This window comes from Anopheles stephensi, chromosome 3 (assembly GCF_013141755.1).
Source record: "Anopheles stephensi strain Indian chromosome 3, UCI_ANSTEP_V1.0, whole genome shotgun sequence".
NCBI lineage: Eukaryota > Metazoa > Arthropoda > Insecta > Diptera > Culicidae > Anopheles > Anopheles stephensi.
The window spans coordinates 6,194,909-6,222,100 of record NC_050203.1 but is presented as its reverse complement, the minus strand read 5'-3'; the positions used below and the strand labels follow the sequence as shown (position 1 = coordinate 6,222,100).

Below are 27,192 nucleotides of genomic sequence, written 5' to 3'. Positions count from 1 at the left end.
TGAATAGTGACTATTACAACGCCTCAACTGCCTTCTCGCTGTGTTCTTTAATTAATCTCAGAAATGCACGATCATTTATCGTTGGGCGGAGATTTCCTAGAGTGAAAGCGAAACTGTCCAATAATTTGATTTAGTTCCAGACATTACAGATTATTACAGTAACTCGCGGTTCTAGACATTCTTCTTTCTGTAAGATGAAAAGCTTGTTCAAAATAAAAATCTTTATCTGAATTGATCGTAGGGACAGTAGAGTGCCAAATTACATGGTGGAAAACCCACCTTCAGGCGCATAAACATTCGTTGACCGCTGGAAAACGCCGGTCCCCGTGGACATAAACATACACTCACGTAGTCCTGGTCGGTTTATCGTTGCGGTCCAGCAAAACGAACTCACGCGAACTTGCCATCGAGAGGAGGAAAGGCAGACACACACACACAACCGCGTGCGCGCCCGGAGGTATGTGGGGCCATTGCTCGGCTTCGTGGAACTCTAATGGACTTTAACTTCTTCATCCTACCATCCTCCTTTAGGGCTGCCGTGGATTGTGGCGATGAAAAGCGAAAGCGTAGAATGGAAGTAAAAATCCCCATCGATCCTGGCTGGCCGCTTGCTTCAAAAAAAGCTGGGGGGGGGGAGGGTATTAGGTGTGGCACGTCATTTCCAGAAGCTTTGGCTATGTACACGTTCCCGCTGCTGACCACATAGCCAGACCGGAGCGAACCGGAGTTGCTCTCTCTTGGTTGGTTGGTCATTCGTACTCGAATCGTTGGCCAGTGCGGTTGTTTTGTGTTGCGGTGTGTTTGGGTGCGCTCCAGTAGGACCTTCTCATAAGGACACGTGATGAGCGTGAAGTAATTGCACTCTTAATGATGTGCTAGTGAAGCGAAGCCGGTCGAACATGAGTGATGCCTGAACGGCAGACGTTCCGTTTTTCGTTAGAATTGCTTCCCCGATTTTCCGAGTGATTAACTATTTACTCCGACGAGGACTCGCCGTCAGTTAATGTGCTGGCCAAGGGAACCTAAATATAGGTCACTCCCTTGAGCTTTACCGTGGTGTGTGTGTGTGTGTGTGTTAAGAGAATAATTCTTCGTCCAATTAACCTGTTAAGTTGGTGGTTTTCGCGTTCCCTAAATAATGAAACAGACCAGTGCTACTCAACGATTCACCGTGTGTGTTAAATTATTCAACCCTGGCCCTCTATAAATCATGCTACTGTAATACAGTGATCCGGTCCCTAACTCCCGCCCGAAGCAAAAAAAAGAACTGCAAAACGAACCGAACCGTCCGGTCCAAAAAGATGCCGACACTATCTGCCCGTCACCAGCCGGAACAGCAGGAACTATTGGAGCTGGAGAGTCCCGCCTTTGCGGTCGTCTCGAGTGACCATTCGTACCGGGCGAGCAGTCTCGGCAAGCCGAACGCAATCGTGCGCCCACTGCGTCACGGCCGTGAGCAGCGGGAAGTGATCGAGGGTCAGCATATCGTCAGCCTGCATCCGGACTACAAGCTCCTGCACGAAATCGAAGCTCAACTCAGTCGGCACAATAGCCGGAACAAGGATACGAACGCGAACGGTGGTCAGGATCGTGGTGATCCGGCCAAGTTACTGCGCTCCAACTACGCGCCCGGTGCGATCGAGATCGAGAAGACGGATCGGGGCACCCGTCAGCATGAATTTAGCCGTGAGCTGGACGCCAAGCTGAGAAAGCTCCAGAACGATTCCTCGAAGCGATCGTCCAAAAATGTAGGTTATCTCTATTCGTTCATCGTGCAATAATCTGTTAGTGTGTCTACTCGTGATGGAGCTTCTGAGAACCTCCACTAGAAGAGGCTATTAAAATTGACCACGTCATGCCAGTCGGTGAAGCGGCCCGATAGCCCAAGGGACCGGATAACCTCGAGTGGGCGATTGTGGTTGCTCCATCACCACACCGTTCCCGGTGCAAACGACACTTTGGTGCTATTAGTAGTGCCTTGTGCCCCTACTCATGCTTTTGTCCCGCTTTTCAAGGACTCGTCCGCAACTTCATGGACGGGAGAGAGAGAGGGAGAGAGAGCACGGGTGATAGTGGTGAAATAAATATGAAACTTATCACCCCAACCATCGGAACTAATGGTCGGGCAGGGCGAAGTTGTTATTACGCAAACAGGAAGTCGATATTTTGTCGACCGACTCTCGTTGGCTCGCTGCGGCTACTTGATGTGTGCACACGATTTCAAGGAAAGCGTTGCACTGTAGTTGAATTTGTACCGTTTTTTTTTCTCGTAAAGTTCCAATCCAGTACTGACCTACTGACCGGATGGAGCTGCTTTGGAGGCAAACCTGTTTGCATGCGCTTAATTGCCACCCTGACACTCTCTAGATCACTGAACGGTGTATACAGGCGTTTGTCGCGAGACTAACACCAAACAAGGAATAGAATGTCATCGCAGAAGAACTCACCGCTTGCCGCACGGCCTTACCTTCCAGGGCAGCACACAGGAGGTAAATGTCAGGAAGCGTCCCCTATTCATCACAACCGTCCCGAAAGGTGTGTTCCTGCAGCCAACGAAAGAGCTCCCGCTGCTGCTGCCCGGCGCTAGCCAACGCCGCCTGTACGCGTTCGAGAGCCGGCCAAGGATCCTGACGGCGCCCAGCCTCAGCAACAACAACAACGACATCAATCATCCGAACCACAACCATCCGGGCGAGTACGTCTGCAAGCATGGCAGCCACCATTACGGGAAGCCGCTAGCACCAAGGATATCAGCCCAGCTGGCCGCGGGTGAGGCTGAGGTCGTGCGGAAGCTAGCCGTGACGGAGCTGCAATCGATCGCCAACGGGCGACACCAGCGATCCGGGCCACAGCACACCGGCCGTCCGGCAAGGTAATGTGGCGCTGTAAAACATATATTCCACTCGGCTTTGCACCTCAAGGTTAACCGGCACCGAACGAGTCCCGACTCCGTACACTGAATCGTTAATGATGTAAGGACCAGCAACATTTCCCCCATTCGTACCTCTTCTATCAAGGCGGTCAGCGTGCGTTAGAACATTAAGTTTGTGGTACAACAATAGCAAAACAAAAAACAGCTAAGTTGTTTGTGTGTTTGTGTTGTTAATCCCAACACAACTGCTACTGCAGCTACTGCAGGCTTTCCTTTTTCTGTTGTCATTCGCTCAGGTCGCTCCGGAACTGACCGCTTTTTGCTAACTAAAAGCGAGCTAATGGGAAAGCGTGAGAGGAAGCATGGTGAGAAGTTGTTTCAAAAATTTGCATAAAATTTTATTCTACCTTTAAAAATTTCCATCCTAAGAACCTCGTGCTAGGAAAATTGGAGGACTTCGTCATATGGCGTGACAGCTTGACACGGTTTGTTGTGGTACTGTGTGATGCGGTAGAGGAATTTAAAGAGCTGAAACTCATTGTCGGTTGCAGTAAACAAACCTTTTTTTTCTATATTAGGCTTTCACATGACAGGACCCGTATCAAATCCCAATCAGATCATTCCCCAATTACACTGGACTAACTGTCCTGCTGCCGGTATAGTAAATCAACGATGACCTCCCGAGGCTCTAGTGCAAGGAAAGGAGAAACCCTAGATCAATTTTCTTTAAAGATATACCTTGCACCAAGAGCCGCTTCAAGGACGCTCCTTATTTATTCCCTTTTAAGACTTCAATTTCAATTCTCTCACACCTGTACTTAAACGGTAAATTATTCAAATTCAATCTATCGATTGCTCACACATTTTTCCCCGCTGTAGGGTATAAAAAGACGACCTTCAAGTGTAGTTAGAGCTGGTGGTGCTGAGTACTCCTAGCGCCATAACCTTCTACACCGCAAGGAACGCCGTACGCACGATCGTACGAATGGAGTGTAAGAACTCGATATAGGTCACCTTTCCCTTATCCTGGCCACCGACATTAACCGATCGCTTCCCGATCGATAGTGTAGATTAGACTTCAATAATTAATCTACCCTGCAGTGGTTAGAAAGCCGTACCAGATCGATTTTGTATTTCCTTCAACCGAAACCCCCAAATGGAGGCGCCTGGTACGCCACTCCATCGAACACTTTGGCACAAGTTTCATTCCAAGCTTTACAAGAACTTTGCGATTGTACGATTGAAGATCTCACCGAAAGATACAATAATGACAACGATAAACCTTCACCGGGGCGTTAGTTTATAAACTCCCATTGAGAAGCGGAATTTTTGCTGCTTTGGGAAGTTTTCGAAGTCTGTTCTTCAATTCTGGGTCAGCCACTAGCTCATCCGCTCATCCCTATTTAGTTCCGACTGCATGCAACGAAGCAGTAATGGCACAATCCGTATGGCGGAACTCTTCCTCCCGGTGGGTCTGGTGCTTTGGTGGGTCGTCGTTTCGCAGGCACCGCATGATTGTCTGTGGAGTGAAAGATAAATCGTTCAATGGGTTTAGTAGGTCAGTTCTAGCAGCTGACAAGGGCCGGAAATCGGGTCGGATTTTTCGGGTGGCCATATCTATACTGTGCCTAATGGTCATTAAGCAGACATCAGGTGCTGCCTTCGTTTGACTATCACGGAAGGTGACATTTGTGCCGCTGATACGCAGTTAGGGTCTGTGAACCTCTAGACCAACTCTAGACCTTTCGGTGGAGTTCAATTTGCTGCTCAGCAATCGGTGATTGTGATTAGAAGCGAGCTTGATTTTCCCCCCTTCGACAAGTACATTTGTGTGCAGAAAATGCGTAACAGGAACCGGGTCAGTTGTTCTGGTGTAGTAATTACATGCTTGTCGGTACTTGGTAAAGTAAAACGAGACCATTTCACTAATTAGTTGATTCAAAACTGGGTGTACAGCAATAATCTCAGGGTACTTCTAACATTTAATTACGATCGGGGTTTTAATGCTTATGATGATGTAATTTATGGCTTTCCCGGACCTCTCGGGAGGCCTGTATTTGAAACAGGCGACGCAATTCTTTCTACTTTCTTCTGTTTTGTTTAATTGATTTGTTTTCCTATTTTTCATACTTCTTATGGTTTTTATTTAATTATATGTGACGGAGAAATCATCGCCACCACCCATCCAGTGTATCGATCAGAACTTCCGTTTGATGACTTTTCCAAAAAATGAGCAACCACACACACACACACAGACGCCCAATCATAACACTAAACCATTTATTTACTTGGAGCCGAAAGAAAGCCCCACCTCGGCTGGTTAACTATTGCGCTGTATGTAAATGAGACGGCTGGGCACCCATTCTGTACCCATCGGCGTAGCTCTCACCAAAAGAATCCGGCCCATGATTGTGACCATCACATTCGGTCGAACAGAACGGATTTCTTTCCTCTTCTTCTTGCTCGTCTTCTTGTGAAAAGCCTGAGAAGCTAATTGACCACATTGAAGTATATAAGAAGGGTGGTGAGCGCTCGGCCACGAGAGCATTCACCTTTCAAGTGTATGTTTTGCGTAGGCGCGTCACACACTGTCGTGATGCGTAATCGTTTGCGTAATGGCATGAAGTGGGGGGGGGAGGGGGGGAGGGCGAGGGTCAGTGCTGTTGGGTCGGGGGAGTATGTAAGCATTTTCATAACCTTTTTGTGACTTTCTTTTTCCTTGTTTTCCATTTGTATTTACAGAGACCAACAGCAGCAGCAGCAGCAGCAGCAGCAACATGGCTCCTATCAGAATGTGATGCACGATCGGCGAGTCATCCGAGGCAGTAATTATACGTCAACGAGCAATCTGCAGGTGGTAAGTCTCCCAATCCTCTTCTATCTTGTGGCCTCCGTTTTCCGTTTTTGTGAATTCGAACTCTACCACCAAGTAAAGCTTCCAAACGTAGACAGAGAGTACCTGAATATCCTTGCTAAAAAGTTGCTCCCATCTTTCTATCTTTCTCTCTCTCTCTCTCTCTTCCTCAATGTTTTGTCTTCCCTTTTCGTTCCCTTCTTTCGTACGGCTTTTCGGTTTTCAATTCTCTTTGGGTTATTTTTGTTTTTTTAAAAAACTGCGCCCAAAATACACAGGGACATGTTAACAACTCCCCTAACATGCCCCGGTGGAATCCATATTTCGGTTACGCTGGTCTTCTATCAGGAAAGGTGAGTTTGATTCGTGAGGTCCCGCATCCACACGATCGCAGTTGCTCCATTTCTTCAGACCTTTTTTTTTAAACTGCTTTGCTGCATTCTATACATACACTGTTACACTTTTAATATCAAAAAATGAAACTTAGTTTACATTCTTCCGAAAACTGGCACTTCATACAAGCCTGTTTTTTGCTGGTGTAAAATTTGCTTTGAGAAAAAAAAACAAACTGCCAATCGATACAACCGCCTTAACCGCCTGATACAAGAGTTAGCCACTGTTGCTGCTACTACTACTACTACCACGTCTACTTGGCTCTGCTACTGCTGCTTTGTCTCTTCCTTTGCTCTCATTCCATTCGATTGTCCGTTGCTTTGAAGGTGTTTCCATCTTTGTACATTTTAAAGCTTCCTCTTGATTCTTTTCTTTGATGTGAAATTTATTTAGTTTCTCGCTTTGTTTTCTATTTATTCAACTATGTTTTTGTATTGTTTTTGGTTTGTTTTGTAATTATTTTTGTTTTATTTTTATTATCATATCGAAGTCTTTAAAAGCTTTATTATTTTGATGTTCTTATTAAAAAATATCTTGCGAAAAAAATCGCCTGTAAATATCTTATATCATCCTCTCCTCACGACATGTCACCTCTTTTAGTACTTTGATTAGTACTCTTTTAGTACTTTTTAGTACACACTCTTCTTGTAAGAATGTAAGAATTTGTAAAAAAAATTGTATCACACCACAACTAACTTCACGATAAATAACTCTTTTTCCTTGTTAGTTCCTTTTCATCATCCAATTATTTCTAAATCCATTATTGCTTTCCTTTCTCTGTAATATGTTTCTCGTTCTACGTGTGCGCGTACTTTCCCACTGAATGCTCATCTTAACCTTTTCTTAACGATTCTTCCCAGGGCGATGGTGATGGGAACCAGAAGGAAGCGGAAGCTCGACGGCGCCAGATGCTCCGCAAGAAGTATGTTTCTCGAAATCAGCGGGGCGTGATCGGTACTCCGCCACCCGTCCGTGGTCGACGGCATGAGACAGTCCAGACTGAGAAATATCTCGAGGAGGTAACAGCCAGATCGCCTAGGGCGCCGAACATCCACCAACAATAAGACTTTCTCTCTACTCTATTCTCTCCAGCTCTTTCTGCATCCTCCCGAGCTGGATGCCGGATGCCAGACGGATCTGTTCCTGCACCGGCCACCATCACCCCCGTACGTTCCCGCCAAGACCGGGTGCGATGCATCAACCGAAATTCTCGACGGCGAACTGTTCGATTTCGACATCGAGGTACAACCGATCATCGAGGTACTCGTGAGCCGAACACTCGAGCAAGCCCTCGTGGAGGTGCTGCACGAGGAAGAAATTGCCGAGATGAAGCAGCAGCAGCAAAAGATACTGGCATTGCGGGAGGCCGAGCTGGCCGAGCTGAGACGTCTCGAGCAGGAAGAGCAGAAGCGCCAGGCCGAACGGGACAGACGCTTCCTGCAGGACAAAATTGCACGCGATCTCGACCGGGAGATGCAGGAGCGTATCACCGCGGCTAAGCTGCTGCAAGGCCGGCTAGATGAGATCGTGCCGGAGGTGATGGCTGCCGTGGACAAGATCGAGACGGAGGCGGATCGGGCCGAGTTCGAGCGGCAGATAACGCCGTGGCTGGCGAAGGAGGTTGCGCACGAAATTGGCCAATGGATTGATGCGAACGACCTGCTCGAGGGTAGCTAGAGGGTTTTCAGCTTTCGGCGCGTTTCTAGAGCTCACTGACCAACTTTTGAATCGTTTCAGATATGATACGAGAAATTTTACTGCACAAAAAGAAACTGCTGGAAGCGGATGCAGAAAACACTGCCGACGAACCGGAGCAGGAGTACGATGAGGTTGATCCGGATGAAGCGGATGATGAACCGGAACCTGCTTCAGCCGAGCCGGAGGGAGCGGGGGAATCGGGGCCGGACGAGCCAGCAGCTGAGCCAGAGGTGACACCAAACAGTGATTCCGAGAAAGCAATGTGATAAGTTTGGGCCCGATGGAAGGGTTTGTGTAATGCATTTCGTGTAAAAATAATGTCCACGGATACAAAGCTATGGAACGGTCGGGAATTCTCTTTGCCGGGGACTGCATTTCTGACATTCTCGGACCGAAAGCTCTCCATGTTAGTTGTTTGTTAGCTGCGCAAAGCTCTACAAGACTCAATGAAAATGGAAATAAATTACTACTTTGTTTCATTCTAAGAACACGACAGTATCGTATTCAAGCATTTTAGATTTAGAGTTAAGGTGGAAAAGTAAAATTAAGAAAATAGAAAATCCATTAAAAATTGAATAAATTAGTTTCTTCGCGATATTCATACTCACTGTGCGGCGACTGTACGTGTTTGACATTTGCTTGAAAATTTTCCTCAGCTACCAAACTTTCTTGATCCATTTTGCCTTGAACAGCCTACATGCCATGTATGACTTTTGATTGGAGCTGCCTGTCAGGAAAGTGAGGTTATGGGTGCCATCGTTTCCAGAGTCCATACATGCCATGTATGATTCGATCCATACATGCCATATATGAAACCGGGGAAGTATTGTGAGAATGACTATTTATAAACTTTTTTTTATTGTTTTTTTTTTACTTTGATATTAATGCAGGTAATCGTTAATGGAACTTATTTTATAGAGAAATAAAAAATACATCAATTTAACATTGAAGAATTTACCGAACAAGGGCTTATTGAGACAGGATTTTTTTTAAATCATAAGCTTCAATCAAATCAATAACTTTAATTCATTTTTATTCGCTTTCCATAGGAAATTTTTAAAATGAAGTCTGGAGATTCATTTACAGCTCTAGCTTTTACCATGTTCATGCGTATCAAAATAATCTACATTCAGTTCATACATGGAATACGCGGAACGGTAACAAAAATGAAGTATTTCAAGGTCGCGGAAACAGCCTACATGATAAGCACAAGGCAAAAGGAAGAAGAAAACACCGTACAACGTTTACCTTCATCATCCCATGTATAGCAAGAAATCGGATTGCTTTCACTAGTCAATTAAGATAACAGGTTTACGAAGTGAGATAAGATTTTTTTTATTACCAATGCTAATTTCATTTTATTACAGCTCTTAGTTTTTACAGTATACTTCATACCATGCTGCATAGAGTAAGTAATATTAGTTGTGTTTTTTCTTCTGCTCATTATTACAATAAATGTGCTAACTTAGTTTAAAAAAAAACCGTGATCGAGTTCAAATCTAAGGTTATTCCATGTATTAAGCTCTAATGGATCGAGTGTTCATTACAACACAAACCTACCTACCATAACCTCAAACTGTAATCGAGGTTTAACCTGACATCTGCCAGCAATTCACTCAACTAAGCTATCCTTCGCTCCGCGTACCTGCTCCGCTCCGCTACGGACCGGACCGCACACGAAACGCAGTGATCACAACAAAATCCAAAACAGTTCCATACATGACAAGGTCAATGTAACGCGTACGCACACGCACGCACGCACGCACGCACGCACACACTCGCGGCTGACGTAATTTGTTGACGATTCGATTCTTCTTTTTTTCGTGTGCCATGTGTTTTCACTAACAATTTTTTATAAAAAAAGAAACTTAGAAACAAAACAAAAAATGGGTCATAACTTGTCTTACGCTCGATTTTAAGATATCTTTAGTTAGAACTAGTGTGTGTGTGTGTGTGTCGTCGTGCGATTTTGTTTCTTCTTTTCTTTCTCATTCTCCTTCGAGTTTCTTCGTAAACGTTGCGGGATTCTTCTACGATTAAACTCCAGCTACAGCGAGCATGTATGGTGCAACCCGGGGGTGGAATTTATTCACCTAGTCCACGTCGTATCACGCCGAGCACGGTGAGGGGGAGAGAACGTACAGTGTGTTATAGCTGTGACGTTGCCACCTTGGCCGCGCTATCACTGTTCAGCCGTGGTATCTTCGACCGTACACAGTCTTGTTGCTGTTGCTGCTGCTGCTGCTGCTGCTGCTTATTTCCACCATTTCCACCCAAAGGACGTTTTGTATTTTGCGTGCCGTTGTTGCTGCCACTGCCAGCCGAGCTCGCGTTCGTTGCGTCCATGTTCGTACTTCCGTCGAGCAGGCTGTTGTTGCTGGACGAACGGTTGATGAGTGACTGGCCACCGATGCGCTTAAAGTGAATGGTTTTCTTCGAACCGACCGGCTTCACGGTGGTGGTGGTGGTGGTGGTTGTGGTGCTAGAACTGTTAGTTTCGGACTTGGATTCGTTTGCGGCTGCACTGCCCGTACCCGCCAAGGAGAGCCGCAAATCGTCTTCGTCCGGCGTCATGTCGAATGCGCTCACAAACTCATCCTCCATTTCGTCTTCCTCAAACTCGGGTTCGTTTGCGCTTTCTGACGGGTCGCATATTAATTTACCTACAAAAGCAAAAGGGCGGATCGTGATCGAACCGACGAATGACGTTAGAGAAAGTGCTGCGCTTTGCTGCTCCAACCAATCCCACCACTCTTACCATTCAGCGTCGGTAGCTCAATCGGTGGCAATGGCAGCACGCTGGCGTCGTGTTTCTCGATCAGATCCTTGATCAAGTTGCAAATATCTTCCCGCTTTTTCGTCACAACGATCGTTTCGAACCACTTCTGCAGATGCTTGATCGGTAGATGATAGTCGACAATGGGTTTCTGGTACGGTCGGGGGGAAAAAACAAGAAAGAAACAACGACTAAATAATACTGCTTTGCGACCTGCATCGACCAACAACAACTTACAAGGAAAAAGTGCTCGACGTACTGCAACAGATACAGCCCGCAGTCGGTGTAGTTGTCTTGCTGCGGCACCTTTACGCAATGACCGGGCATGTTGAGCTTGTTGAACTGCTTCGGTACCTTATCGGGCATTTTCGCTCGATACTCGCAGGTCAGATAGTCGCGCAGTGTGGCCACCACGCGGCTTCTGGATGCACCCGGCAGTGAATCGAATATTAATATACAAGGTCTGCAAGCAAAACGACCGAGTGTTAGACAAAATGTTTGCAATGACCGGAAAAAAACCCGGGATCGCTTCGCTACTTACTGCTTGATCGGTTGCCGCACATCTTCCACCGATTCGTCATCGCTTTCATCCCCGTTGCTCGCCAGCTCGCTTTCGTCACCGTCCGCCTCGTCCCGCTCGCAGATGTCTTCATCGCCGAGGTGGATCGGTTCTATTTCGAGCGGGACGCGCCTTCCCGGATTGACGGGCGTTATTGTCGTGCTGCCGATCGTTAGTGCCGTACCTTCGAGCACAACACCACGCTTCGAACGGGATGAGCCCGTACTACCGCCGCCGCCGCCGCCGCCGCCACCAGCACCACCTCTCGAACTCGATTTGGTAGCACCGGAAACGTTCGTCGACGGAGCGCTTCCCCCGCCGGCAACCGCAATAGGGCACTCCAGACTGGGGAAGCAAATGATCGCCAGGAACCAGTGCGACTGCTCGTTGATTGGAATGACGATGTACTTCTTCTCGAATATGTTATCTTTCTTCGTCCAGTTGGCAACGCGCGCGTGCCGCTTCTGGGCCGCAGACAGCCTCACATCCTTCGATTCGCCCGGCGGGGCCCGCTGGCGTGTCGTCAGCGTGGTGAGCCGGTTGTAGAAAAAGGTGCTAAAGATGTGCACGTTCTTGCGTTCTTCCTCCTCCAACACTTCCAGCTTCAGATAGTTGAGATAGAAATCGATAATAATATCGTTCAAGTACTGGTCCTTCGCCAGACACATGTAGTCCTCGGTGTTGATCGAAATGCCACCCTTGCCCGGCGGATAGATGAGCAGTTTGCGGATTTCCATCGCATCGAGCATATCGTTCGAGCCGGACCCGTTCGCTTCGGCCGACGCGTTGGAATTGGACGTGTTAAGCGAGCGGCTTGGCGAACAGCGAAGAAGCAACTCTTTCGCGTCACGAATACTGATCTCTTCCAGCAAATTCGGATGGAAAATGTTTTTGATGATTGACTTGGCTTCCTCGCTAATGTTATCCATCAGCAGCGTAATTCGCTTGGTTGGATCGTTCGATACCAGCTCCGGTCTAAAGCAGGGAACTGGAAGTAAGGGGAGAAAAGGCACGATTCACACGCATGAACGATTTTGCTGCTAGGGCAAACAACGGGCATAATAAACACTTACGTTTGTCCGAGCTGGGATCCATTTCGAGATGCTTCCGCACATACGCACCGCCAGAATTGTTCGTGTACAGAAAGATGACGTTCAGCGCTTTCGAGAAGTGTGTCAGCACCTTTTTCATTTCGTGCATCTGAAGATCCAAACTTACAAACTCGGCCGGACGCCTCACGTTCGGTGCGACAATGCGGACGCCTTTCGACGAAATCGTAACCTAGCGCACCCGGGGGGGTACAGATAAGAATGTATTGTTAAGCACTGAATGCGAGGCAACTTGGTTAAAAATCCGGGAAACTTACCTTCTCATTCGCCTCATATTTCAGCGTCCCGAGCCGTATGGTATTGCAGTCGAGTTGTGTGATTTGCCCGTCCGGCAGATTCTTGACGTCCGTGATGTCCAAGCGAAGTTTATCTGCGGGAGAAAGGGATCACAAATAACGACTGTTTAATGCACCATGCTTCGGCAAGGACAACAAAAGAAAAAAACAACAGTTCCCGTGTGGTATCCACACACGCAGGCAGCCAGCCGCTTCTTCCCTGCCAGAAGCCATGCACTTGAGATGCAGGTTGTTTCATCTGTTCCCTTACATCGATCAGCCATTCGGGTCCTGTCGCTCGAAACTTTCCCGTTGAGAATACCTATCGTGTTTCCCTATCAAAGCACACTTTTTCACATAACAGGCAGAACACAATTTTCAGCAGCGCGTCTTGGTGTTCTTTCACAGAACGTTACTAGACTGTGATGCGTGCGCACGTGCAAACCGTGTGCCTGACAGTAGAAACTTCTGCAGGCAAATACTTTTACACGGCAAAGCTAATCATTTGCTTTACTTTTTTCGGTTTTTCCTGGACTTAATGCTGGCTAAATCAACGTGAGTTTATCCCTTGCAGCCTCTACATTGACCCAGCCGGACACGCCATTACGGCTCGTTGTCAATTTTTCACCCGTCGCTTTGACAGCTCGCGAACAGTGGTGAGTTTTTCACTGGGCAGCTCGAAAGCTTGCTCAAACGCTCGCTAGGTGGCTCTGCTTCAAACGAACACACAGGTAAAACCCGTTGTTTGGTTGAAAGGTTTTGTGGTTGTTCAACGGTTTCAGAATTCCTGATTTTCTGAATACTTTTTTCTACCATACTATAAGTAAATTGTAGCATATTCAAAATTGCCTGCACTTACCGTTCGCAACGACACTTGTATCAATCTCACTATTTACAGGTTCACACGGAAGCGGATCCTTTTTGACTGGCAGCTGGGAAACGTTGGCCTATCGAAAAATCAAGACGAAAGCAACACATTAAACCTTTTGCTCCACACATCCCACGGGAATGTGTCGTACTCACCTTGGAAGTGTTACCGATCGCCGATTTGTAGATCGTTTTCGAACGATCGTTCATCGAACCCTCCTCCTCATCGTCGCTGCTCAGCGTGAATACGGGCGGTTCAATGTCCTGGTACTTGGGCGCGACGGCTCCACGCCCTCTACCCCGACCCGAACGTACCGATCCACCGCGACCAGAGCGCAACAGAACCGCGTTCATGGCTTGCTTCTTCGCATATATGTCGTACTTCCGGACGGCACCGCTCATCGGCGTTGATGTTGCGTTCGGTATGAGCGGCGGTGGATGATTACCACCCGAGGAGAGCGGTGTTAATGCTCCGGATGGTTTTTCCGGCTCCGGAATGCGACGTGGTGCCTCGGTGAACACACGCTTGCAACGCTGACATTTGGCGTGATCCAGCCCGGTGTAACCGCAGGACGCACATACCGCTAGGAAACCTTTAACAATCTTTTGTTTCACCTCCGGGTTGGCATCCTGCGCGGCAGAGGTTTGTAGAAGCGATTGCATGTGGGATGAGGTCGCGATCGATACCGGTGTACCGCCGGTACTGAGAGCAATCGTTTGCCGGTACGAGTCGGAAAAGCGCGTAAGCACTTGCTGCTGCTGCTGCTGCTGCTGTTGCGGTGCTTGTTGCGTGTTCGGGTGTACGGTGATCATCATCGTTTGCTGCTGTTGTTGCTGCTGTTGCTGCTGTGGAATCACGCACGTCGTCTGTTGCATCATCGCCGTTTGCTGCTGCTGCTGTGGCTGCTGTTGCTGCTGCTGCTGCTGCATCAAAGGCTGAGATTGCATCGTATGGTGGTGCAGCTGAATCGATTGACTCCTCAGCGTAATTTCCGCCTGCCTGATCACTTCCGCCGTTTCCGACTCACCAATCCCGACCGTCACAATGTAATCCACATCACCGCCCGGGTTGGAAATGCACTGGATGTTACTGTCCGGCGAGTACTGCACCTGCACCTGCTCAAGCAGATCCTGCACGGTGCAGCTTTCCTTCGGCAGCGTGAACGTTATCAACCGCTGTTCGCCGCTCTGAAGAATAACCAACATCCGGGCACTTTCGCGGAACTCCGTATCGCCCGACTGCGGGCCAATCGTTTGCACCTGCTTGAGCGTAGTGGTTGGCGTAATTTGCTGCAACTGAATCTGGGTGACGGGCTGCATAAATCGTTGCTGCTGCAACACTTGCGAGGTGGAAATCGGTATTCCCGGCCCTTGTGGAAGCGTTATCGGTGGAATTGCGGCAATCGGTTGGTTCTGTGGCGATTGTATCGTAACCATTGGCCGGCCGGAAGAAGCCCGATGCCGTATCATCATACTGCGCTGCGGAGCGCGAGCACGCACCGTCTGGTTGAATCCGCCCCGGAATGCTTCCTGCTGACGTTGCTGCTGCTTTTCCTGAAACGTCCGGAACTCGGCCGTCGTCATCGTGAGCCCGTTGCCGATCTGTATTAAACTGTTCGATTCGTCGGTAAGCGGCTGGTTTGCGATGTTTCTCTGCTGCTGCTCTGGACCCTGCGCATGAACAGCGTAAATAGGTCCTGACGTTACTGGCATCGTATTGACCGCACTGCTGCCGATCGCGTCCGCCACCGTGCGCCGTTGTATCAACACGCTCTTAATACTCTCATCCAAGTCCAGCAGCTCGTTCGAAGATGAGTTGCCGCTACTACTCGCTGCCTCTGGTTCGGATTTGCCTTGGGTCGAAGGTTTTCCCACCACAAACGGATGTACCACCGCCGTTGCTGTCGCAGTGGTGCTTGTTGCTGATGTTACCACCGTTGCCACTGACGATGCGTTCTGTGCGGACACGTTCGTCTGCTGCACAACCTGTGCCAAGCTGACCTGTATCATCTGCGTCTGTCCTGTCTGTCCCTGGTCTGGTTGGGATGGTTGAGCAGCAGCATTGACAGCGGGTTGGCCACCCGCTTGCACAACATTGTTCCGATGCATTATTGCTAATCGTGGTGGTTGTCCCTGAATAGTGGCTATACCGCCACCCTGCCCAGTACGATTGATCGTGAGGATTTTGGCGCGCGGATTCGTAAGAACCAAATTACGTCCGCTCATAATGCCGTGATATACCGTTTGCTGTGTCGACTGTGCGTTTACACCCCCGGCCGAGGAAGTTGCCGTGGATGTGGCTACCGGACCGCGTATCGGGGTGGTAATGATGTGTGCCGTAAGCGGTGGCCGAGGCCCTCGCATCTGTATCGTACCGATGGTGGCCACATTGGAGCGTGGTGGAGGACGTGGGTTGGTGGTTTTCGTGCTGCGTGGACGTGTCAGGCGAGGACGCAGCATTGAATCTGCCGTTGTTGCCATGGTAACGGTCTGTGTGAACTGACCGGCTGAAACCTTTTGCTGCACTAATTGGGTTTGTTGCTGTGCGTCCGGTTTTACCTGCTGTTGTTGCAGGGTCGTTGTACCAATCAGATTGGATTGTTGGACCACATTTGTTTGCATCTGGACGGTTTGCTGTTGCTGCTGAAGCTGCTGCTGTTGCTGTTGCTGCTGCTGCTGTTGTTGTTGCTGCTGCTGTTGTTGCTGGTTGGTAACAATTTGAGCTGCTCCGACGTGTTGCTGCTGGTGCTGAGGAGTTTTTGTGACAATGAAGCAGTGCCGAGCGCCGCCCTGAAATAATTGTGCATTTGTGGCACCGGCTTGCTGAAGATGCAATGTGGAGCCTTGCTGTTGCTGAGCGGTTATCGTAATAGTGTTTTTGGCTATTTGTACACGCTGCTGTTGCTGCTGCTGCTGAGGAACGTGTTGCAGCTGAATCTGTGATAGCGATTGCGCTAACTTGGGTTGTTGATGCTGCTGAACGGTGTTACCCCCAGTCTGATTAATTGTCAGCGCAACAGTCTGCTGTTGCTGTTGTTGCTGCTGCTGCTGTTGCATTGTATGCTGCTCATATACAACCTGTTGCGTATTGGACTGGATTTGTTGGTCAGACTGCTGTAGCTGTTGCTGTTGCTGCTGATGTTCCTGCTGCTGCACTAGTTGAGGCGCTCCTTGGGTCTGTAGTATCACCTGTGTCGGTTGGTGATGGGCGAGTATGTGCTGCTGCGTTTGTTGCATCCCCTGTGGTTTTGATTGGTCAGTTTGGCGAATAATCAAGTGCTGACCGTGGCGCTGTATCCCCTGCACCACCTGCACAACCGAATGCGAGCCACTTGGGGCCGATTGCTGGATAGCAGCCGTTTGAAGCTGCGGTCGTGGCGGTGTCAATTGATGGTGTATAATTTGCTGCTGCTGCTGCTGCTGTTGCTGCTGTAGCTGCTGTTCCGTCGCCGTCTGCATTACATGAAGCGTCTGCTGCTGGGAATCATGCATGGATTCTTGGGGTTGTAAAATATTTCCAGCCTGCACGAGTTGTCCCGTATTTTCGTCAGTGTAGTAAATTTGCTGATGCTGAAGGTGTGTTTGCGCTGCATGCACGCCTTGCTGCATATATGAAGTGTCGGATGGCAGAGAATTGTTCACCTGCCTAAGATAGTTTGGGTCTTGTATGTGTTGCGAAGGTTGCAACTGAAGCTGCTGTTGCTGCGGCTGTTGCTGTTGTTGCTGTTGTTGCTGCTGCTGTTGCTGCTGCTGCTGCTGCTGCTGAGGAATTTGATGTCCCGATTGGTATACACCACCAATAAGCTGTATATCATTCGTTTGCTCCTGAGAAAGAATAACTTGCTGCGATCCGAACTGTATATCATCTCCCATCACAAGCTGGATCCCGTTGTCAATGTTTAGTTGTGGATAAACATTTTTTAATTCATCCTGCTGTACAATCTCGTAGTATTGTGCCATTTTTTCTATGGCAGATAGAGCGTGTGCGACTGCAGCCTACGCGTTCCGGTACAATTACACACTCTTCCGGAGTTTGGTTACACACGGGACTTTTAACAATAATCCCGCACAAAGCTGTCTAGTCGTCTTGTTTCACCTGTACATAGCTGCATACTTCTGCCTAAAAGTCACTTTCACCAAATGTTTTGCATGGTAAATGGAATAAAAACGAACGCTTCCGCGATGGATGACGGTGGACAATGTAGCGGCTTAACACTTATCGCATAAAACACTTTTTACAACTAAAACTGTGCCATTTGCAACAGCCCAAACAGATATTCTGACCTCTGGTTTATCACAGCAAACTTTGTCATGGCCTACGACGATGGGACGGCAGCAAACCAGGCAAAACGCACACTGACGTTAACACTGCGCAACGCCCTCTGCTGGATCAACCGTCAGCTAGCTGATTCGCATTCGACGACGCTCTGGATTGAGCAACTAAAAAGAAGATGAAGAAGCAAATGAATTTCTGTGAGTGTTATGCTTCCTTTGTTCTTTTTCCCAGGGAACTTGCTTATAGCACATAAAACAAAGTCAATATTCGTATTTCTGCTGGCCTACTGGTGGTAAAAAGACTATCATTCCATCGAATATGCAGTCTGCACAATAAAAAAAAGGAAACTCTCGGCTTGGGGTGTGCACGGGGCCCTAGAGGTTGGTGCTGGAATGACCGTCTCCTTCCGCTTTCATACGCATTACGCACACGTTCTGCACAATTGTTCACTTCATTTTTACGACCAAATGGATGCAGGTTCGCGCTTTGTTGGTAAATAAAATGTTCATTCCTAACACGCGAGGGAAAAGGGTGGGGGAAAGCTAGTGGGACCACTAGCTACAGAGGGACCGCTCGTCTGTGCATGGGACCACTAGCGAGCCCACATGCACGCACTCACAGCTCACTGTTTACACTTGATTTGGCTCCAATCCTGTGGCACTACTTGGCGGTGGTGCGCTTTTCGCTACGCAGCACCAAAATTTTCACTCACTTCAGCAAAATTTCATGCACTTCTCGGAACACCTAGCGATTGTGGCTTTCTTTCATCACGAAGGTTGATGCGCTAGTGTGTGTTTTTTCCTCATTGGAATGCGTGCGATTGTGTACGTGTGTGAGTGCTTACGTTTGAACGCGACGCGCTGTCATTGACAATCGGGTTTCGAGCGCGAGTGCTGCTGAATTCGAACATGTGTTTTTGTTCGGTTTCGAAACTGTTTGAATTGGCAGTTTTTTGTGAAGCGAAATATTTCTTTTTCCTCTCTAAACTGTGTTTAATGAATGCTTAATGTTTGATAAGATTAAAATGTATCATTTTTTTGAGAGCATTTATGCCGATAACTATCATTATTTTTAGCTTACGAAGAAATTTCAATAAAATCCGAAAAATCCCGAGCGCTAACATCGTCATCATCGATACTAATTGTGTCAGCCTATCGGCAAAAAATACTTATTTCAACACACACCGCATTTTAGACTTTCATCTTATTATTCGTTTATTTAAGCTTATAAATACATAATTGCCGTTCGTTTCCGCAGTTGATTAGTACAAACACAATTGAAAACAGTACAAATAAAATTATCCAAACTAACTGCTGACAACGGCGCAGTAACTTCACTATGGGTAAAGTTTAAAGAAAATATATATATGGTATATGTTGCCCTTCCGTTTCCTTCGCACGGTAAAGCTAGGTGAGTCGCATGTACACAGAGAGGTGTGCCGGGCCTTGCACGAAAACAGATTCACTTCTTTCTCTTCAGCTCCTCAAACCGGCGTGACAAATCGTCGAAATCGATCTCATCGTTGTTGTCGTTCTTGTGTTCGTCACCGTCCGGTATATCCGGCAGATCCAGTGGCACATTCGGCAATGGAGGGAAGTTAAGCTCCGGCGAAAACTTGGACCGTGGCTGAGGTTTAGGTTTGGTTGAGTTCTAAATCGAAAAAGGGAGAGTTTAATTGTACACTTCTTAAGCTAATTAAAACATAGCGATGATAGTAAGTACCTGCATGTTGTCATCCGGGCTGAGGGATGAGTATGAGGGCGGTGGACCAGTGGCATCGCTTACTCCCCTTTCCTCATTAATGAAACTGGCATTTATGTTCAAATCCTTGACCTCTTCCTTCTCCGACGAATTGGGCGGTATGTTGTAGTTGAACGGTGGCGGAGCAGATGCTCCGCCAAAGTGCTGTCCACTAGGGCCAGCCTATAAATGGGATGAAAATAAACCGTGAGTCATGCACCATTTCCTTATCTACCTTGCTGCTCAACATACCGGATACTGGAATGGAACGGCTGGAGGAACAACGGGTAGCTGCGGAATTGGCGGAGGATACGCTACAAATCCTACATTTGGTGTTGTGGCCGCTGCTCCACCGCCACCACCACCACTTCCACTACCGCTACTGCCACCACCTCCCGATGCTCCTGCGCCACCTGACGAAGAACCGTCCAGGTTGTTCTTATCAGCCAAATCAATCAGCACACTGTCCTCCCCATCCATAACGTTCGATCGATCATCCTTCATCACCTGCGGATCCGGTTCGTACTCCACGTTAAAGATTTTGGCAATCTCGATCAGATACTTCTCGACCAGCAACTTCGGTGGCGCCTGTATGGCCAGCTTATGCATCAGCTTATCCGATATCTTGTGGGGCGGAATGGCAGCGCGCACCTGTTCCGCGTACTGTTTGCCATACTTCAGCGTGAATATGTCCGAGCAGAGCTTCAGCTCCTGCACATCGGCCTGCAGCCGTGGTGCTACCCAGATGATGCTGCTTACCGCCTCCTCAATGCCTTCGTCCAGTTCCTTCATCTGCGTCACAAGCCCAAACCGGGCGAGTATCAAATCACAGTACATTTCCACTATCTCCATCGCTTCCACCAGATAGTCCTCGCGGATGATGTGCTCCACCCGGATCCGGGCGCGTTCGGGTTTTCCAGCCACCAAATAATCGGCGATCTCTTTCCGTGCCTTCTGTGCTAGTTCCGTTTTTTTCTTTTCCAGCAACTTAAGTCGATTGAGTGCCAGACGAAGGTTCGTCTTCAGCTTAGAGTAGTTTGGCGCACTGGAAAACATGCTGGAGTCACGGTAAAACACAACACAATTAGAAGAACAACTTTTTAAGCCTATACAGAATCGCTTTGGAACACAAAATGTGTGTTGATCTATCGGAATGAGTCACAGGTTTTGTTTTTGTTGCGCTTATCCTGTGGTAATTGGTGGTACGTTTGACAGCTATAAAACGTCTTGCGATTGGTGGAGCTTTTTCACCGGGCCAAACGTCAACGGACAAGCGACTGACGTTTGGCGGTGAACAAGAATTTGCTGAATTTTTCGTAAAAATACAGCTATTTCCGGCTGTTTTTTGCACCGGCATTCATAAAACCCACAACAGCGAAAATTTACTCAAATGTAACGAATTTGCATCGATAAAATCTTCCCGGACCAGTGTGTCAGTACCGCGTTTGCCAGATGAACTGACCTGCCCTTCGCACACCGTGAAATAAATATTCGCTGCTGCCTGCTGTCAACGGGTCGACGGGAACGAAGAAGGAAAAATATCGGCAAACAGAAAAAGCTATTCCGTGTGGTAAAAGTTTCATCAAATTTACGGTGCTGGTCCAGGCCGTCTACCCCCCAACACGAAAACGGTGTTGCGACAGACAAAATTCCAAACTCAACTCGTCGGCAATTTGCACGGTTGCACAGTTCCTCAGCCAAATTGGATGTAAGTATTGTGCAGGGCGATCCGCTCGCGACACATATCCGCTTGCCTGATGGGCACTTTTCTTAGCTATCCTCGATTCTCGAATGGTGGCTTTCCCAGCGATAGAAAATAATAATCCCTTCGTGGTGGTGGTGATGGTGGTGCTGGGTTGTTTGATTGCACCACACCACAGTATTGGGGGTTTCCATTTATCTGCCCAAGGAAAACCTCGCACCAGCCCCCCACAGTTGACACGGGCGCTGCATGTAACCCAAGCAAAAGAGACACATGCAGATCCTCCTCGGTGCAGTTGGATGTTGGCAATAGTTGCTTCACGATTTCGTTGATGCACGAACTGGGCAAAATCCGTGCAAACGGCGTGGATTGGTAAAAAGAAACGAGGGGGTGTGGCGTACCATTGTATGTGTGCAGGTGTGCCGTATGTGGGTGTGTGTGTGCGTATGAGTATGTGTGCATAAGACAAGGGCAGAAGATGAGTAGTCGGATTCGAAACGGATTGTATTTGCATCCTGATGATGTCCAACAACCACCAGCGCTTAAACACGACGGTGACTTTAAGGGCACCGTCTCGATCTCTCTAAAAATTGCTCACCAGACCATTTGTTGCTCTACTTGCTTTCGTCATACCGCGTACTGGTGGTTGATGAGCCGGAAGGAAGACGCTCTCGGTGGCTCTCGTGTTCGCTTCATTTGTCAAGCCTGGTTTACGACTTTCTAATGTCCATTGCCACTCGGTGTGCGATCCCATGCACTTCCTCAAAAGCTATGACCACGAAACGGCACCTTAAGATGCATCATCATCTGGCGCGTTTGTCAACATGGAAGCACGATTATCTGATAGTCACGAGAACGTGTTCTCCCGCTCCGGTGGTACTTAAACGATCGATCCACAGCTGCAATTGTTCCGGTTTGATTGCTTATCTCCGGTAAGGGCTTACGGAGTCAATGACAACGATCCTTATCGACACCATACGCGCATCGGAAAATACTGTGGCTGTCGTTGCTGCACATGAAAGGAAGCGCAGATTAATAGCGATCGTGTTTACGTTCTTTTTCTTTCAGCCCAACAAAATGGACAGTCCGTGTGAGTCGGAGAGCTCACTCGATGGGGGAGCAATGCTCCCGCCGAGCCCGGTGTCGCGGGAGCAGCTGCAAAAGCGAATCGAAAGTCTCACGCAACAGAACAAGTAAGCGCAGCCACTACTTTGTACACCAATGGCTATTACTTCTGTCGCCTTTCTTTAACGGCGTCTCACTAATCTCATTTACTTTTTTCGTTGCCTTCTTTATTACAGGGTGCTTAAGGTAGAACTAGAAACGTATAAAATTCGCGTTAAAGTCATCCAGGAGGAGAACCGTTCCCTACGTCAAGCGTCAGTTATCATCGTAAGTAAACAACGCTATTACCACCACCCCGGATGAAGGGATAAGCGAGCGAGATTCTGTAGCCGATGCAATGCATCTAGCTGTTCAAGAACTCCGTGACAAACGGGTCTTCTCGCAGGCTGTGCCGTAATGCATCGATTACGAAGTCCTACCCCCCAACTGATGTTTTCTGTTTTGCCCCTTTGCTTATCATGCTTATGATTGCTTCCCTTCACACCCCACATGCTCTTTCCAGCAAGCGAAAGCGGAACAGGAGGAGGAGTACATCTCCAACACGCTGCTCAAGAAAATACAGGCGCTGAAAAAGGAGAAGGAAACGCTCGCCCACCATTACGAGCGCGAGGAGGAGTGTCTCACGAACGATCTGTCCCGCAAGCTGGACCAGCTGCGGCAGGAAAAGTGTAAGCTCGAGCAAACGCTCGAACAGGAGCAGGAGTGTCTAGTTAACAAGCTGATGCGCAAGATCGAGAAGCTCGAGGCGGAAACGTCTGCCAAGCAGAACCATCTCGAGCAGCTGCGCCGCGAGATGGTCGAGCTGGAGAACACGCTCGAGCAGGAGCAGGAAGCGCTGGTGAACAAGCTGTGGAAGCGAATGGACAAGCTGGAAGCGGAGAAGCGTTCGCTCCAGATCAAGCTCGATCAACCGGTGTCTGATCCCACCAGTCCAAAGTATGCCCATTTTTTTTGGGAATGATATATTCGCCAATGAGAATTGAATTTAATCTTCTTCTTTTTCTCCCCCATCCATCCATCCCCGGCAGAGAAATAAGCCATCATCGTAACGAAAATGGCAACGACACTGCCACACAACTGACGGCGCACATCACCAACCTGCGCTCGGAGGTGGACCAGCTGCGCAGCAATCTGGCCGCAGCGGAGAAGGAAAGCAAGGAAAAGACGCAACAGTTTGCACACGAGGAAAAGTGCATACGGGAGGAGAACAAGCGCTTGCAGCGCAAGCTGCAGCTCGAAGTCGAACGGCGCGAAGCACTGTCGCGACACTTGTCCGAGTCGGAATCGTCGCTCGAGTTTGAAGACGAGCGGCTGTTCAACGAGAATGTGTCGGCTTTGGCCAGCCAAAGACCGATCAGTCCCGGTGGGCTGACGCGCTGCATCGCGTGCGGCCAGCTGGTGAGTCGACGGGCTAGCGAGCGGTTTATTAAGCCGGCTATACCAATCGGACTGAACACCTCGGCACCGAACGTGCTTTCCTCGCATTCAACCTCCTCCGTCGGTGGTGGTGGTGGCAATCTATTTCCGCTGCTAGGTGGTGGTGGTAGTACCGGTGGCGTTGGTGGTCCCGGTTCGCTCAACAGTAGCATCGGTTCGTCGAACTCGAACAACACTAGTAGTAATATCTCGTTCACCGGCAATTCGTCCTTCGTGCAACCGGCCAGTCCAATGGATACCTCCATGTGCAAAGATTAAGGCACCGGGAAAGCGTCTCTTTGATCGATCGGATTGGATTGGATTAAGGCACCCGTGAAATAAGCTTGGCTTGTTTTCATTTTTTCATACGAAACCGATCGGATCGCCGCCTGTCGATCGCCAAGACAAATCCCCGGTACGGTGTGGTATTGTGTCATGCTTTCCTTTCACAGCTGTTTGCTAAATCGATCATATTTTGCGACTAAAAATATTCATTTGAAGATACTACCAACAACATAAGCTGCCTCTACACATGCATACAACTTTTCCAAAGCGGATAAAGATCATTTAGCGTTAAAGCGAATCCGATCCAGCCCCATCTCTCCCAGCAGCATAATTTCATTTTTTTTTTTTCAGGAACGGCAACTATGCAGTGCCAATGCATAGTGGTTGATTTTTGGGCACCATTTTTCGTGTTTTGTTTACGCCCTTTTGCATAGCTGTGGGAGAGGAACGGATAAAACGGGGCGGGGGTAAGAAAAAGAGTTACACTTCGGATACTGTCCCTATTTGTTTAGCAACACTAGTAATTCATTCAATTCAATTCATGCAAAAATGTTCCTCTTCGAGTGTGGTTTTACGCGTCCTTTTGCTACCGACTGGGGTGGATGTGTGGGGATGATGGAGAACAGGGGGCAACTTCACTTCTCCAAGGGCAAAGCTTCGACGTGATAGTAGTTTGCATTGAGGGGGCATTGTTTTTAAGAGAAAATTCGTTCTGTTACTAGTTGTCTTACAGCGGGGGGGGGGTGCGCGTGAACGTTTTCTATAATTAGCTGGTGTGCTGTAAGGGTCCCGCGTTGGTCCCGCGCGCTCTGGGCCTTCGCTGAGGACATGGGGCGTTCGGCTAAATTAAAGTAAAAGATAAAGGGCTAAGGGATATGATACAACAATAACGAATTTGAAACGCGGTATAATGAATGTGTAACGTGCTGTTGATCGTTTTTGCTAAGGGGAACGGCTGTCGCTATCAGACGACAACCAATAGCTAGGACACTAGAACACCGTAAAGTACTTATAGTAGAGCGAGATAGAGTGATGGGAAAAGGATAGGATTCTCCCCTTTTGTTTTGCGCTTTCATACATTTAAAACAGAAGAAAAGTTCAATATAAAAAAGGGTGGTGCAACGGAGTAGAGTTTATCGTTTGGAACACCTCATACAAGCATCAAGAATTAACCACAGACCTAGAGAAAGTGTAACCAGGATGTCGTTGGATAGACATCCCATCAGAAAAATGATTTATCTCTCTCTCTCTCTCTCTCTCCTATCCACCCGTATCCACGATAGACTCTCTATCCCACTACAAACAAACGCCGTGATCAAGAGACAAACAATTGAAACAGCAGAACAAAAAACCAACGAATATAATAGGTGCAAACATAAAACGAAATACACTTCATTCTAGATGTTGTGTCGACACAGTGCACAATCAAGGATCAGAGAGCGCGTAGAACACGTTGGAAAGGAATGGTAGCTATAAAACACAGCCAGGCATCGAAAGGATACGACGCCCACGTACCAGTATGCCGGTTAGGCCGATTCCAAATAATGGGACTACATTTCCAAAATCCATCCCACACACACAGGCACACACTCTCACCTTTCTTCTCTCACATCAAATGTTGTTGCAGCTGTGTTACGTTTAGTGTTGTGTAGTATAGATAACCGAAACTGCAAGCAAAGTTGCAGTACAAGCAAGGCGAAGGATGATGATGATGAGGATAATGTCTCACCAGCGGTCTGTGTCACACACGCAAACTATAACTATAATTGTGTAGGAGGAGAAAAATTAATGAAAGGGGTAAAAATTTACATGCAAAAAAGCTCTATTATGGAAATAATCTAGAAATAACATACAACACTATTTACACAACTATCTATGAACGCTGAACAGGTTTAGCTAACACACACAGACGGAAAGTCAGATTGGACACAAGGATAACGAAGCGCAGTCAGCAGTGTTGTGTGATCTGTGCTTTATGATTGTAATACTTTTTATTTGCCCCCGGTTTGTGCGAAATTACGTTGTTTATCTTCTATCTTGTGCTTACCAAAATCCGAGTTATCCCTCGTGGCGTTATTAGTCCCCGACTGAGCGTTGTTGTTTTGCCACCCCAGATCAGTTTCTATTGCCTTATTAACTGTAATCGTCTGTTTTGCGTGAGCTGTAGGGAAACGAGTAAGGTGTAGGATAATCAACCACTAGCTGCATACCACACGTGGCAGCATTCACTAGTGTTCCCAGGTGTGCATGATCACTGGAGAAGATCATCTTCACACAAGTAAACGTGTTTATACATCCCAGATACAGAGAGAATAGAGCGAGGAGAAAGACGAGCTAGAGCGTACACTGTGTTCGGCATTGTTTTGGCCATAAATGTGATTCTTGTATGAAAACAACAAAAAATTATTAAAATTAACGTTAAAATTATTTTGCACTAGTGTGAATGGGAGGAAAGCACCTCAAGCGAACACCTGCAAAAGGCACGTCCGTTACAAGCAGCAGGGAAGGAATACCTGTCTTGAAGCCACCACCACCGTGAGTGATGGTGAAAGGATTAAGGTTTGATTTCGCAAAAAAACACATACACATACACACGCAAACTTCTTTACAAGCAAAAGCATAGCAGGGATCAGGCGCAGTGGAAGAATTTCTACGATATATTAAGGTAACAGCTTACTGTGTAACCATTCTTATCTTTATTATTATTATCATTATCATTATTATATTACGACATGTATTGACATATTATTTTCAAAAACGCAAAAACGAATGAAAAATAAAAATAATGGTAAATAATTGCCGTGCGTGCTCCATCAGTTTTTGTGTGCATTAAGTGATGATATAACTTACTCTCCTCCAAAGGAACCGCTCTTTAATAGATCCTCAGGCCAAAAGGTTAAAGAAAGCGTGGAAGGGCTTACTATATTTAAGATGGTCGGAATAATTGGTTGTCAGAAAACGGCGCTCGAACGTGAGTGAATGTGAGTGCTTCTGTAGCATAGAATCTTCTAAATGGTACAAAAATCCTGGATTCCGGGTTAGAGATCTACCGAGAACCTGCATCCATCAAGAAAGAGTAAATACCATGTTTAAAGCTGAAATAAACTGCCTGAAGCGTATTGCTATTGCGCTTGAAAACTTATTTACAATTTAGCAACAAAACGCCATCAGTTTACTCCTTTTTGAAAATAGTAACCAATAACCACAAATTTAAAAACGATTGATTTGACTTCCAAGCACTTGAA

At 47.6% G+C, this 27,192-nt stretch overlaps 4 protein-coding genes across 6 annotated transcripts; 2 read left to right on the top strand and 2 right to left on the bottom strand.

Moving 5' to 3' along the window:
• Positions 1 to 769: 769 nt before the first annotated feature.
• LOC118510351 (radial spoke head protein 3 homolog B) lies at positions 770 to 8,307 on the top strand. 2 transcript variants are annotated; one of them, XM_036052049.1, is made up of 7 exons: positions 770 to 1,748; positions 2,475 to 2,872; positions 5,615 to 5,729; positions 6,005 to 6,079; positions 6,980 to 7,138; positions 7,212 to 7,788; positions 7,857 to 8,307. In XM_036052049.1, the coding sequence occupies exons 1-7, from the start codon at positions 1,302 to 1,304 to the stop codon at positions 8,081 to 8,083; spliced, it is 1,998 nt and encodes a 665-aa protein (XP_035907942.1). In that variant the 5' UTR covers positions 770 to 1,301; the 3' UTR covers positions 8,084 to 8,307. The 2 variants fall into 2 exon arrangements, with proteins under 2 accessions (XP_035907942.1, XP_035907943.1); XM_036052050.1 differs by lacking the exon at positions 6,005 to 6,079.
• An 820-nt stretch (positions 8,308 to 9,127) lies between these two features.
• LOC118510329 lies at positions 9,128 to 18,494 on the bottom strand. Of its 2 annotated transcripts, none has more exons than XM_036051983.1 (9): positions 18,392 to 18,494; positions 13,560 to 17,843; positions 13,396 to 13,483; positions 12,519 to 12,631; positions 12,226 to 12,433; positions 11,135 to 12,140; positions 10,831 to 11,056; positions 10,576 to 10,744; positions 9,128 to 10,480 (listed from the first exon to the last, which is right to left on the bottom strand). In XM_036051983.1, the coding sequence occupies exons 2-9, from the start codon at positions 17,361 to 17,363 to the stop codon at positions 9,966 to 9,968; spliced, it is 6,129 nt and encodes a 2,042-aa protein (XP_035907876.1). In that variant the 5' UTR covers positions 17,364 to 17,843; positions 18,392 to 18,494; the 3' UTR covers positions 9,128 to 9,965. The 2 variants fall into 2 exon arrangements, with proteins under 2 accessions (XP_035907876.1, XP_035907875.1); XM_036051982.1 differs by having other exon boundaries at positions 18,299 to 18,465.
• Positions 18,495 to 18,867: 373 nt separating this feature from the next.
• Positions 18,868 to 20,627, bottom strand: LOC118510374 (IST1 homolog). The gene is made up of 3 exons (XM_036052099.1): positions 19,672 to 20,627; positions 19,402 to 19,602; positions 18,868 to 19,329 (listed from the first exon to the last, which is right to left on the bottom strand). Exons 1-3 carry the CDS (start codon positions 20,473 to 20,475, stop codon positions 19,141 to 19,143), a joined length of 1,194 nt encoding a protein of 397 aa, XP_035907992.1. The 5' UTR covers positions 20,476 to 20,627; the 3' UTR covers positions 18,868 to 19,140.
• A 145-nt stretch (positions 20,628 to 20,772) lies between these two features.
• LOC118510370 (coiled-coil domain-containing protein 6) lies at positions 20,773 to 26,743 on the top strand. Its single transcript, XM_036052094.1, has 5 exons — positions 20,773 to 21,127; positions 22,190 to 22,314; positions 22,423 to 22,513; positions 22,749 to 23,182; positions 23,275 to 26,743. The coding sequence occupies exons 2-5, from the start codon at positions 22,199 to 22,201 to the stop codon at positions 23,939 to 23,941; spliced, it is 1,308 nt and encodes a 435-aa protein (XP_035907987.1). The 5' UTR covers positions 20,773 to 21,127; positions 22,190 to 22,198; the 3' UTR covers positions 23,942 to 26,743.
• Positions 26,744 to 27,192: the final 449 nt, after the last annotated feature.